Source organism: Oxyura jamaicensis, chromosome 1 (assembly GCF_011077185.1).
Source record: "Oxyura jamaicensis isolate SHBP4307 breed ruddy duck chromosome 1, BPBGC_Ojam_1.0, whole genome shotgun sequence".
Classification (NCBI taxonomy): domain Eukaryota; kingdom Metazoa; phylum Chordata; class Aves; order Anseriformes; family Anatidae; genus Oxyura; species Oxyura jamaicensis.
Window position 1 is genome coordinate 179,418,877 of NC_048893.1, and position 13,450 is coordinate 179,432,326.

The 13,450-nt window shown below is 38.9% G+C and overlaps 1 protein-coding gene across 12 annotated transcripts in view; it reads left to right on the forward strand.

Annotated features, from left to right (window-relative positions):
• The first annotated feature begins 338 nt into the window (after positions 1–338).
• The window catches only part of SUPT20H (SPT20 homolog, SAGA complex component), a 34,167-nt gene continuing 21,055 nt past the window's right edge, over positions 339–13,450 (forward strand). For 8 of the 12 annotated variants that reach the window (XM_035324120.1, XM_035324138.1, XM_035324158.1 and 5 more), the window contains exons 1-9: positions 339–440; positions 1,648–1,746; positions 3,040–3,075; positions 4,036–4,094; positions 4,182–4,248; positions 11,082–11,211; positions 11,878–11,981; positions 12,507–12,623; positions 12,757–12,810. In XM_035324120.1, the coding sequence (XP_035180011.1) occupies positions 1,744–1,746; positions 3,040–3,075; positions 4,036–4,094; positions 4,182–4,248; positions 11,082–11,211; positions 11,878–11,981; positions 12,507–12,623; positions 12,757–12,810 (570 nt within the window). In that variant the 5' untranslated portion in view covers positions 339–440; positions 1,648–1,743. The remainder of the gene's footprint in view (positions 441–1,647; positions 1,747–3,039; positions 3,076–4,035; positions 4,095–4,181; positions 4,249–11,081; positions 11,212–11,877; positions 11,982–12,506; positions 12,624–12,756; positions 12,811–13,450) is intronic. The other 4 variants (XM_035324149.1, XM_035324198.1, XM_035324209.1 and 1 more) reach the window with 1 other exon arrangement.

Here is a 13,450-nt window from a genome sequence, read left to right on the forward strand (position 1 = left end):
CTGAGGTCCCTTGGTTTGTCCAGCCCAGAGCAGAGCAGGCTGAGGGGAGGCCTCATGGCGGCCTGCAGCTCCCTCACGAGGGGAGCGGAGGGGCATGCGCTGAGCTCTGCTCTCTGGGGACAGCAACAGGACCCGAGGGAACGGCATGGAGCTGGGACAGGGGAGGGTCAGGCGGGGCGCCACGTTCCCCCCCTGGGGAGGGGCGGGGCTTCTCCGTGCCCCTCCCCCGTCTCCATGGCGACGCCGCGAGTCGCTTCCCTCCCTTTCCCGCCCCCTCCTTCTCGTCTCCACGGCGACCGCTCCCTCCCCTTCCGGCGCCGACCCGGAAGCGGCAGGGCGGAAGCGGCCGGGGGCGCCGCGGGGGGCTGAGGCGGGGGCGGATGAGCGGGCGGCGGGGGCCGCAGCGCGGCGGGCAGGCCCCGGGGCAGGCCGGCCGGCAGGTAACGGGCCCGCCGGTAACGGGCCCGCCGCACGCACCGCGACCGCGGGGGGACGGCGGGGTGCTGAGGCCGGTCGGGAGGGCGGGGACGCCCCCCTCCCCCCGGCTCCTTGGAGGGCCGCGGGAGGCGAGGCTCGGCCCATCTTGGTGCTGGGGCCTGGATCCTGCCCGGCCTCACTCGGCCCTCGTGGGCAGGCCCGTGCCGGCCGGGCGCCGACCTGGGGGTTGGGCTCAGCGTGAGGCCGGTGCGGGAGGCTGCTCGGAAAGCAGCGGGGATGGGGAGAGGCGGCTGACAGCAGGTCCCAGCCGTGCCCAGCTCTGAGTCATTCGGCCGGTGTTGTCTGGAGTAATCGGTACCGCGGGGAAGGAGCGGAGTAAAGGCTCGGGGAGGTGGGAGGGAGCAGGCGGGGGCACCTGAAGGCATCCGCCCAAACCAAGGCTGATGTGAACGGCAGGTGCAACAGAAAGAATTTCCCCAAATTGATGTTATGCACGGTGGGGTTACTTAAGTAAATATTTCACGTATACCGGGGCACTGTAATGTTCAAATTTCAAAGTAAAATTGACTTCAGTTTTCACCATCTCTTCGTTAAAAATGCTGCTAAAGACAAGATTTAAAAATCAGAGTTTGTGACTTGTTTTTTTTTTCCTTTACACTTTAAAATAAAATGCCATAGGGACAGTATCAGAGGGCAGAGGCATCTAAGGGACACACTGGTGCTGTGCAAATTTGATTCTCTTTCTAATTGGCAGCCTACTGTGAGTCACTATTAAAATAACATCCCAAAACAGTGCTAGGAGGCATTGCAGGTGGAGGTGTTGTCTGTGGAATAATACCTTCATAAAAGCAAAACAAAAAAACTAATAGGGTATGCTAAATATTCTGGCCAGTTGTCATTAAAGAGTCTAGTATCTCTGGATTTGATGTTAGGGGTGTCTAGGTAGACTGCTACAACAGAAAAGTGTTCTTGGCTATGAAATTTCAATTAGTTATTACTACTTCAGTATAACTAGCGTGAAGTGATTGTGCAAATTAGTAGCAGCCATTAGAATAGGAACCTCTGCGCTTACACTGAACAGAATTTTCTTGATTTTGGAGGAGAAGATGCTATATAGATGAGATCTAAGTAGAATGGACCATTTAAGATGTTGTGTTTGAATAAAATTATGAGTTTTGTAGTGATATTTTTTTCTCCTTGATATTTCAGTACCCCAGGTGTGACCATAAAATATGATTCTTCACCAACAGCACCAAACTTCTTAAGTACTTCTTCTTGCCACTTGGTCACCTGGCTTCAACTACAATGGTGAGTTATGACTCAGAGATCGTATTTTCACATCTGACCTGTAGCCTATGACCTGTCTGGCTGATGAGAAGAAAGCCATTAATGTTTGATTTTCTTAAAAATCTGATTTTGCTTGTCACTTCAGAGTTCCGTCATTTTTTTTCAGTGATGTTATCTTTCATAGCTTGTGAATACTTCTCCTAAATACTTACTCGTTGTCCGTTGCATCACAGGAATCATCACAGAAGGTAGAGTGTTTTCAGTCCTGTATGGTGTTAGACAGCTGGGTACAAAGTACACATCCATCTTCCACACTACTGCTTTTTTTTAGTGGTCTTCTATTCACAAATACCAATATTGCCATGGATTTTACCTGGTGTTAAGCAGTCAGTGAATAGAATGCCTGAAATCATGCAGTTATCCGATGGGCTTATGTAGAAAATGTGTTTGTTTAGGTGTTCAAATGAAAATGTCACTTTAAAAATGCCCTGTGGTGATAGGTTGCAATGAGTAATAGCACATCATTAAGTGTTTGTGGTTTTTTTTTTCCCGTGGATAGGGAGGAAATTTTTGTTAGAGATATTGTAGGTGAATGGTAAAAAAGCCTGAGTAAATATTTTGCAAAGGCACCACAAAGTTAGATCCGTTAAAATAAATGCTATTGAGTATACTGTGCCGTGAGATATAGGAAGCTTTTGCCAGGATGGTGGTGTGTTAGATTTAGGCATATTTCTTCCCCTCTCTTGGAAGGTATCTCAGAATGGAGATTGTTTTTCAACGACCTAACAGTATGTTGTAAGAAACTCTTCCTGAATTGCAATGTTCCGAGTGCAAAATCTTCATTTCTGTCATGAAGAAAAATGCCTGATCTTTGGCATCTGTGCCTATGCATTAAATGTTTTCTTCCTGAGCTGCGGTTCAGGAAAACTTTGGTCTAACCCTTATGTGGAGTTAGCTGCCAGCTTAAAGGAGAACAGATTTTCTATTTTTTGTCTGTAATTACTTTGATTAATATAAATCATTACCTCTATTAGATGTAATTTCTATTCCACCTTTAATTCTAGCTGCCTTTCATTGTCCTAACATTTCATAACCTAGCCAAAACTCTGCAAGTGTAGATGCTTGGTAGTGGCATTAATTACTGCTAATGTAGTTACATGAGGTTTCAGCTGCTAGGTTTAGTATCTGCGAAATAATGTTTGAGCCCATCTTCTATTAATTCATATCAGTAGTAATAGAGGTTTTTGTGGTGGCTTTTATGTACGAGATTGTTCAACTAACATGCTTTCTTAAGCCTGTTTATAATTCTTGCAGCAACAAGCTTTAGAACTGGCACTGGATCGTGCAGAGGTAAGGAATAGTTATTTGCATCTAATATGTTGGGCTCACACTCAGGAAATATAAAAATGCAGCTGTGAAAAGCAGGAGCGTGTTCATGTAAACGTGCGTGTGTGTATAAATAATGACCCATACATGTAATACTGGTTTTGCAAAATTCTCACTAAAATTGCTAAGCCAGGTCATTCATTGTCTGTTACCCATTGAACTGACAACATTGTCAGCCACAATGATGATAATAAACCTTACTGCACTTAGGTTTCCCCCTTTTGAAACGAACAAATATGTATGCTGTGAAATAAGCAGAGCTGTACAGTGGTGATTGCTGTGAATTCAGAGACAGGTGGCAGAAACATGTGGCAAAATCCTGTTTGTGTTTTTAAGGGTTCCCCAGTTGGAATGAAAAGGCAAGTGCCTTTACGTTTCATGCTGACATCTGATGTAATGGCTGCCTTGAACACTACTAGTATTTTTTAATTAAAATTATGTTTATGATAGGTCTATAAAATAGAGAAACCTGGCATAAGTGCAAAAGACAAGGATAAAATAATAAAAAAAATCCCTCAGCTGGTTATACTGGGGAATACTTTATGTTTAAATACTGTTCAGCCAGTACACAAGAAATTGATTGTATCTGAGCAAGTTAGCTTCAGTATGTTTATTTAGTATGTTAACTTAAGAATATTAGCTACTCTAATTATAAAACGTGGATGTAAAATCAAGATTTTGCATGCAACTCATGCTACAGCAATGAAATGCGGTGTTTCACTGCTAAAATGAGATGCTTCCTTGTTAATGAGTATAGCATATAGTAGATCATGTTTAGTACATCTGTAGTCATTTAACCTGTTAATTATTTACTGTATGCATAGAACAATGTCTGTTAATGATCTAAAGTTGCATGGTAGCTAGAATTAGTTTATTTGTAACATATATGCTATTTTTTAGTTTACCTGTTTCGTTCTTTTCTAGTACATCATTGAAAGTGCCCGTCAGAGACCTCCCAAAAGAAAGTATTTATCCAGTGGAAGGTAGTAAGAGTTTTGCTATCTGTTTTTTAAATAGCTTTTCTTTGTTTTGATTTTGGTTACATCTTAAGCTTTTTTTTTTAATTTCAGAAAATCTGTATTTCAAAAACTCTATGATTTATATATAGAAGAATGTGAAAAAGAGCCTGAGATAAAGGTAAGTGGAAATTGCTGAGCAGCTTTTCATTGCTGTCTAAAGGGACAAATTCAGAATAGACTTTTTCACTGAGTTCCTTTATTGAAAAAAAAAAAAAATAAAGGCTGGTGGCTGTAGTAGTTACTGAAGGCTAAGACTTCAGTAAAAATGAGTGACTTTTGTGGACTAAACTGACTTTGTATTTTATAGCATCATAATTCAGTTTGAAATAAGAACATGGTGCTGGGAGGGCTGGTGACTACCTGATAAACCTAAATCTGTTCCTAAAAGTAATAAAGTAGAATGCTGGCATAGGCTTGTGACAGTTTTACAGTTTGAGTTGCTTTTTGTTATATGAAAAAGAATTTCAAAAGAAGAGTCTAGAATGGAGAGATGTAAGAAGTTTATTAGGCAACAGATAGTGCTATTAAAGTAATTGAGTAATATGTGAATAGTAAGACCTAGTCTGGCTTGAGTGACCTGTTTATTCTGTTTCAGTCCTCCATCACTGACACAGTTGCTAGCAAATGTCAAGCATTGTTGTCAGTATTGCTGTTTCTGAATCATTTGATTAGCATGACTGCTGTGGAAAAAAATGTGCAGACAATTTTTTCAGAATCTGTGCTCTGTTGTCAATTCAGTTAGGTTTTTTGTTTGTTTCCTGAGATTACCAATGAACTGGTGGAGTGTTTTGTGAAATCTTAAGCAAGGAGGCTTGGACATGCTTAGTTACAGTCAATCAAAGGTGTAAGATCTGTGAGCTACTTTACTGAATTGTGAATATCCAATGGAATGAGAAGAATCAGCTGTGGAATCTGTTGGGTTGCTGCTTCCCATAGTGAAGTAAAAACCTATAGGAAGAGAAATGGGCATGGAATATTACAATTATTGAGTAGCTGCAATTCTTTTAATGGTTCTGATGTAGTTAGTTTTATTTAGGGTATAATGCTGATTCATATCACAAATGTGAGTAAAAAGTTAAGCAAAATACAGAGGTGAAAAGATTAAACCATCAACAGCAAATGAGTAATGAGATACTTCAGCAGCAGGGAGAAGATTGGGCTTACTAGACTGGAATCTTGGGGGAAAAAAAATAGGGTTTTAATCTATAGTTGTTGCTAAATCAGAAGGCATTCAGCAAACTTACCCAATTATAATAAAATTAAAGTAGTGAGGAAAGTTTTAGCACTACAGTACATGAAGTGGATAATTGCTGATAAAGATCTGAATTAAAACTTGCTTAATCTTTATATGGTGCTTATTTATTGAGGTATCGGAAGCTTATGATAGCAAAAGTTTCTATTTAGAACTCTTATTCACCAGATGTGGATGGTTAATGTATCTTGGTCATAGGCTGTGGATTCTAATTACTGAAAATAGGAAGCTTAAAGATTGGGGTTTAAAGTTTGGAAGACAGTGCTACTGTGAAACCTCATCCATGAGCATAGGACTGCTCATTCATCTCCATTTACAACAATGAGGAGGTACTGTTCTGATTAAAGTTTGGCCAACGACCTTAAAGGTTTCACTATCCAGAACTGTCAAAGCTTCTGTTCCACTACTGCATCATTTTGATGAAATGAATCCTAAGTATGTTGTCCATACAGAAGCAATCTTTTCATTCACATGGAGTATTATTTTTCAGTTGTATCTTTGCTCTTGTAATGCGACTTTTCTCCTATGTTCTTGTTTCCTAGCATGCAGTTTATTTTGTTGTTTATATTCTTGTTTGCTTTTGGTGTGCATAGGGAACACCAAATTTTCCACCCTTGTTCACAAAGGACTAATGAATTACTCATCCTCTATTAGTCCAGTCTGCCCATTTGTTCACATGCATGCTGGTGAGAGTAGTAGTTATGTTGAAGTGATTCTCTAGAGCAACTTGTGTCCTTTACGTTCATGTGCAGTATTGCTGTACCTAAACATTGAAATAAATATTTAAAAAAATGGTAATTTTGGAATTGTTGTAGGCACAAATGTGGAAAGAGACTTGGGCTGTGGGCTGGAAGGATTTAGGCTAGGTAGGTAGTTGCTACTGTGTGGACTTGTTAGAGGGCAATATCAGTGAGCAAGCATGAAAACATCCCCAAGTAATGAAAATTTCAGAACACTGTTAATGAAAATCACTGGAAGAACCGAAACTGAAATGTTTTCAAAGAATCACAGAATTTCTTGCCTCCGCTGTGTAGGCCGTCTTTAATAGCTACATTAGTATTAGTCTCTGTACTTAGCTAGTAGTTGCAATCTTCTCTAAGAATCTGATTAAGATTCAATTAGGTCACAAACATCCTTAGGCTTCCGTATACTCGTTGTGTTTTGTAACCAAGTATCAATGCCTCCACAAAAGGAGGCATCTTCTGAATTGTAGGGTTGGGTTTTTTTTTTTTAGTCAATATATACAGAACTTTGCTTTGCTCTTTCAGTTTTCTGAAACAACAATGCTTGTCACGGTTTACACAGTTAACTTTCAGTTATTTGATACTTCTGTTGAAGTTGAGAGAAAATAAAATTGTGATCTCTCTGACTCTGTTGAACAAACCATGCGAAGAGTAGGAAAGAAATTGGTTCTGAATTTCAAGCAAAAATAGTCATATGTTCTTAGATGTGAAGAAATTACATTTTACTAATGTGAAATTTAAAATTTTAAAGAATTGTTTAAAAAGTGATAATCTTTAGGTTATAGTAATATACTTAATTTCTTTATGTTGACTGCTTAATTATCTCTGATTAAAATATATAATTGCATATTTATGTAAGAGAACAAAAATACTAAGTAATCCTTGTTGCTCTTAGATCAGAACCTTGTCTCATGCAACCAATCATATTTAATCTTCCTTTGTGTATAACGGTGGCCGTGTAATTTCCACTGGTAATTCCTGCACTAAGAGTGACTTTTAGTTAGCTACACTGCTGTCATACCTTAGGAAGTCTTTAAGTAATGCCACCAGGGTTGGGCATCTTGTGATTACTCTTTTTCTCCTCAAAGAATAATTATAGATTTCAGTATATGGATTACTCTAAGCATTTTGAAAAATGGTAGACTTCATATAAAGCCTGCGTAACTGTGGAATGAGTATTTCGAGCCATACACACCACCACCACTGCCTCTCTCAGTACCTGAGAGAAGAACATCTATGACATAGGAAGAAATGTATGTGAAAAAAAAAAAATCTCTACCCTAAAGGAAGTATCTTGAAATAATTTGAATATAAGATCTGTGATTTCACTTTGAATACATCTTGACCTCTCAAAATTATTCCTTAAATTATCTAACAGAAGAAAACACTTAAAAGGCATGTGCTCCCTGAAAACAGGAAATTCTGGGTATTCAAAAAATATACATACATCAGAAACCTGAGCCTATCTGCTGTTTTTTTCCTCAGTGCTACAGTTTAAGGAAACAGAATAAGACAGTATTTTTTTTTTTTAATTTTTGAACAGGATACATACAATGACATCTGTAAACCTTTAAGATTTTGAAAAAGTGATGGCACCAAAGTTAATGACAGCTGTTCAGCAAACTTACCCTAAACTGATGACACTATGCAATAAAAATAACATGATATGAAAAAGCTTAAATTCTTTTTTCTCTAATTACTGAAAATTAGAGAAACTATGAACTCATGAGTTTATAGAAGATGGTGAACACAGACAAACTCTTGTTAATAGACAAGTTGCTCCCTTGTCAGGCCCTGCAGAGAATAAGAGATGGTGCCCAGTGTGTTCTTGCATGTTCTGTGCATTTGTAAATCAATGCTGAGTTTAATGAAATATGTCTGAAGTCAAGGGAAGAACCAGGGATGGTGGAGTTTGGGTTTGTTTTTTTTTTTTTTTAGGCCTGCAATTTTTTTTAGGCCTGCATTTCACAGAGATGGTAAAACCTACAAGAGCTTTTTTACGGAGATGATCAGTTTGAAGAGTTGGTCAGAAGCTGTAAAAAATCATAAAGGCAAGTGAAAAATTGACTTAAGATGTTACAGTGAGAGACGAGAAAAGCAGTCGTGATGAAGATAAAATCAGAATTTTGTGCAAGAATGGTGCCCTGTCAGAGGATAAGGTATTAAAGCTAACATATCAACATAGCCATGGACGGAGTAATAGCAAGCATAGCATAAAAACACTGTCTCGGTTTTAGAGAGGAGTTACTCAGTATTCTTTATTCAGTGATAGTCTTCATAAGTCACCAGAAGAGGAAGACAGCACCTGTGCTTTCTCTGTGCTGCTTCCCACCCATCACAGTCACTGCAGTGTGTTCACAGAGGGAGGAGTGCTGCTTTTCTGCTGATTCAGAGAGGGTTAGGAGTGGTAGCTGATGCAACCAAGGCAGTATGGCCTTGTGCCCTGTGTCTGAATCCTTGAAATATACTGAGGTGAACGTTTGAACGTTTGAGAAATTTAATACACCTCAATGCACTTGATCTTTAAAATGGTTTCAGACAAGATCTGAGCTTAATACCAGCTCTGAGCTACTACCTCCAAAAGCCACCTCAAAGGAGAATGGTCCTTTTGTGGCTATAGACACCTTCATGCTTAGTGAAAGATAATTTTACCTGCTAATTATTTTTTTGGTTACACTGGTTTTTGTACACTGAAAACACCAATTTACTCCAATGTCTTGGAGAGGCATTATTATTTAAAATGTGCCTAGCGCCCATCTTAAGAAATTTAGTTCATGTGAATGCAGTGCCAAAAATGTTTTCAGGTCTGGTTGTCTTCTATTTCCTGTCTTCTGTCATCCACTTCCCCTCCCTCCCCCCCCCCCCCCCCCCATAACTGGCTAATTATTACTGAGCAATAAAAATAAAAAAACAAACCTAACCTGTTGTTCACTGAGTAATGTGATTAACTCAGTGTGATAATGCTTACAATTGAATTACCATTATATATGTTACTTATCTGAGGTATAAGGAGCAGATGCCTCTTGTAAAAATAATTTTTTCCTATTTCTTGTACATGTGAACAAATTTCTGGGGGAAAAAAGTTACATCGTTCTCTAGAAATTTTTAGTGATTGCTAGTCAGTCTAAATAATTCTGCGCCTCTGATTTTCATGGAATAATGTCATTAGTTAAAATCTTTTTTTATTAAGCACATGAAAATGAAGTTGAATTAGAAATATTAACAGTATTGTTGATAACTTCTAGAGGCTCTGTTAATTCTGTCTGAGTGAGATCCAAATGGATTTATTTTTATTTGCTTTTTAATTTTTAAACATAATTTTCTTAACATGCCATACATAACCTGGTGATCTTTTTTAAATCAAGTCTTAACGTAATTCACAAGTCCCTTTCTGTTTCCCTCCTAATACCGTTGCACAACTGAATGTGAAATGAGTGATCTTTCCAATACGGAAATCAAAACTTTTCCATCAAAAGATGACAGTATCTCACTTGTGTTAAGAATGAAGATATTAGAGGAGTTGAGATTAGACTTTTTTTTCCAAAGGGCAATTACTGTATACCGGGATATTTCATGCTAGGTTTAAGTGAAGTGACGATAGCTCCATGCTCTACTCAGTGGTCTTTCTGAAAATTGAAGCCGTGCATAGTCTCTCCATCTGGAGTAGGTGTCTTACAGGGTTCTAATAGGAGTATTAGCTGAAGGTTTTACCTAGCAGGCTGCATCTAATATCTAATCTAAATCTTTCCTCTTTTAGTTTAAAGCCATTACCCCTTGTCCTATCGCTGTACCCACCCTCTGATGAAGAGTTCCTCCCCAGCTCTCCTGTAGTCCCCCTGTAGGTACTGGAAGGCTGTGATGAGGTCTCTCTGGAGCCTTCTCTTCTCCAGACTGATCAACCCCAACTCCCTCAGCCTGTCTTCATAGGAGAGGTGCACCAGCCCTCTGATCATCCTTGTGGCCCTCCTCTGGACTCGTTCCAACAGGTCCCTGTCCTTGTGCTGGGGGCCCCAGAGGGGGGGTGGGGCAGAGCTGGCTCCAGGTGGGGTCTCATGAGAGCTGAGCAGAGGGGGACAGTCACCTCCGTCGCCCTGCTGGCCACACTGCTTTTGATGCAAGCCAGCAGTATCCTGGGCTGCACTTGGCCTTGTTGAACCTCGTGAGGTTTGCACAGGCCCGCCTCGCAAGCCTGTCCAGGTCCCTCTGGATGGCATCCCTTCTCTCTGGCATGTTGACCACACAGCTTGTTGGCAAACTTGCTGAGGGTGCACTCAATTTTCTTCATTGTCCATGTCTCTGACTAAGATGTTAAATAGTGCTAGTCCTAATATGACCCCTGAGGCATACCACTCATCGCTGGTCTCCACCTGGACAGTGAGCCATTGACCACAACACTGTGAGGGCAGCCATCCAGCCAATTCCTTATCCACCATGGATGGATGGAGTAGTCCATCTAACAAATCTTATCTCTGTCCAATTTAGAGACAAGGATATCGTGCTTTCCTTTGTGATAGTTTGCACGATTTCTAAACTGTAAAAGGCAGTAAGATTTTAGTCTGGAAAAGGAGTATTTGCTTGTTAGGAATATTTGAGAGTATTAAATACTTCGTTATCAAGCAGTATATAATGTATAAATATGTTCACATGATGATGATACCGAATAAGGTTGCACCAGAGATTTGCAACATTGTAAATCTTAGCCAAGGACCATTCTTGCTAATTGTTTTGTGTGGACTTAAAGTTTTTTGAATTGAAATGAGTGAGTCTAAAAAAAGGTGCGTAAGTATGTACAATAATACATAATATATTGTATTGAATTCTTCTATATTAAATTTAACTGGGCTTGTTTTGATACATACTTCATTAAAATAAATATTACTCAGATTCTGGCAACTGTTTTTAATACTTCTAATTACTTGATAGTATTATGTTCATGAGCAATGTTTACTTTTAAAGCAGAAGCTGAGGCGAAACGTGAATTTACTTGAGAAGCTGGTTATGCAGGAGACGTTGTCGTGTCTGGTAGTGAACCTGTATCCGGGAAATGAGGGTTACTCACTTATGCTCAGGGGAAAAAATGGTTCAGGTAACATTTTTTGCTATTTAATTTTTAAAACTATTCAGAATGTTCTATAAATGGTTGGAATGTGTTGCTGTTGCTTATATTTAACTGTTTATAGAACAATTCTTGTTTAAAAATAAAACACCTGTACTTGAACTGCAAATCTGCATACAGCTGTGAGGCACTTGTAAGCAGTTTCTAGCAGTGTACTATAAATCAATATGTATGAATTTTTTTGATAGCTTTCCTCTCTTACTTCCACCTAGCTTGGTATCTGTTCCGATTTCATCCTGAGTTCCGTATCTGAGTTTCTCTCACTTCATGTACCTTCTGTAAGGAAGAGTGAAAGAAATTATTTAAGTCTAGTGACAGGATAAACGTTCCATTTTGATTGTATCTTCGTGCTACCTGGTACTGTAGTAGGCAATAAGAATCTATATTGTCTCACTTGGGAGCAAAAATTTGTTCCATTGAGCTATAAAGGAGCGTTGCTATCTAGCTCAGTAAGAAAAAATATATCGTCTTCTGGGAACAAAAATTGATGTAAAAATTAATATTATGAAAAAAAGCAGCAATTTTAATAAGTTTCCATCAGCCCTGCTTTGTTCTGTGGCAAGCTTGTTTTAGATTTCACACTGTAGAGTCAACTTGAAAGGCAAATGAAAAGCAATATGTTTTGTTCAAATCCAGATTCTGAGACCATACGGCTGCCTTATGAGGAAGGCGAACTGCTTGAATATTTGGATGCAGAGGAGCTACCACCAATTTTGGTTGATCTTTTAGAAAAATCTCAGGTTTGAAAGTTTTGTTTTTAAAAAATAAATTGTTTTGTACCTAGGTAGACTTTGAACTATGAATCCTTCACATACGTGATTCAAACAACAAAACGTGAAACACTTGCTTATTTGGAACCAAAATATTTAATGCCCCAAATAAATATTTGATTGATAACTAGAAAAAGGTAGTTCATAAATACCGGGGAGAAAGGAATAGAAGGAGTTGTTATTGTTCAGGTTGCCAGACAACTTGGATTCTGTGTTCTAGCAAAATGTCCTTTGTTCTGTTTTGTCATGAAATATTTGGCATGAGAATTTCTTAAAACTATATTTCTGATATATGAAAACAAAACATCTGAAGTTTTTATGTCAGGCGTGTCTAGGTATGTTGTAAAGACCTATCTATGATCTTGTCAAAATTAGTGGTTTTATCCATAGTATCAATAAATACTGTATTATATGTAACAAACTATGTGGAGGCCAGGGCCGAGGCAGATGAGTAAATATTTGTGTATTTACAAGTTGTTCTTTTTTTTCAACTAGGTTAATATTTTTCATTGTGGGTGTGTCATAGCAGAAATCCGTGACTACAGACAGTCTGGTAACATGAAATCTCCAACATACCAAAGCAAGCACATTCTTTTGCGTCCTACAATGCAGGTAAGAAGTGTTTTAAGCAATTTCTCACTGTACAGTAGTTCCAGACTTGATCAGAGACTAAATGTACTAAACATACATTAAGAACTCTTACTACTTTGTTGAAAGCTAACTACAATTACGTCTTTCTCATTAGACTTTAATTTGTGATGTGCATTCTATAACAAGTGACAACCACAAATGGACACAGGTGAGTCAACAGTTATTTTAAAACTTTACAGTGATGTAGTGAATATACTTAATTTCATAAAATCTGATAAAAATTGATATTCTGGATTTATTTAAGCCGCTAGTGATGTGCGTAGTGCTGCATGCTCCAGAGAGTTGCTTGTCAGTAGTGTCTTTCCCTGAGATGCCACAGAAAACAATAATTGTTAATAGAATTAGACCTTTTTTTGGTAATGCAGAATGACAGTGTTAGAGGTACTCTAACTAGTTTACCTTACTTCATTTGTCTTCAGTATAAAGCTCCAGAGCAGCAGTTATTGTCTAATTGCTCCTCTAGTCCTCCAGTTGCTTCTCTAGTGGCACTTTCCTAATTATATTATTAAAGGAAAGAGAATCTTGATAACTAGGATTGGAAAATTAGAGTTAGTTAAATGCTGAAGAGCATGGTGCTGGCAGTGTACTCATTGGTCTTTCAGACCCACAGTCTTGCTCAAATCTATTTCAAATTGTAATCTTAAATTCCAGGCACGTAATCTTTGACACTGTTGCTAGTCCATCAAGACAAATCACTAAGAGAAAATTAATTTCATTATCGTTACTGCTATCAAAAAAAAGAAAGGAAAATAGAACCTACTGATTTTTCTTTCTATTAGGAACCCCCA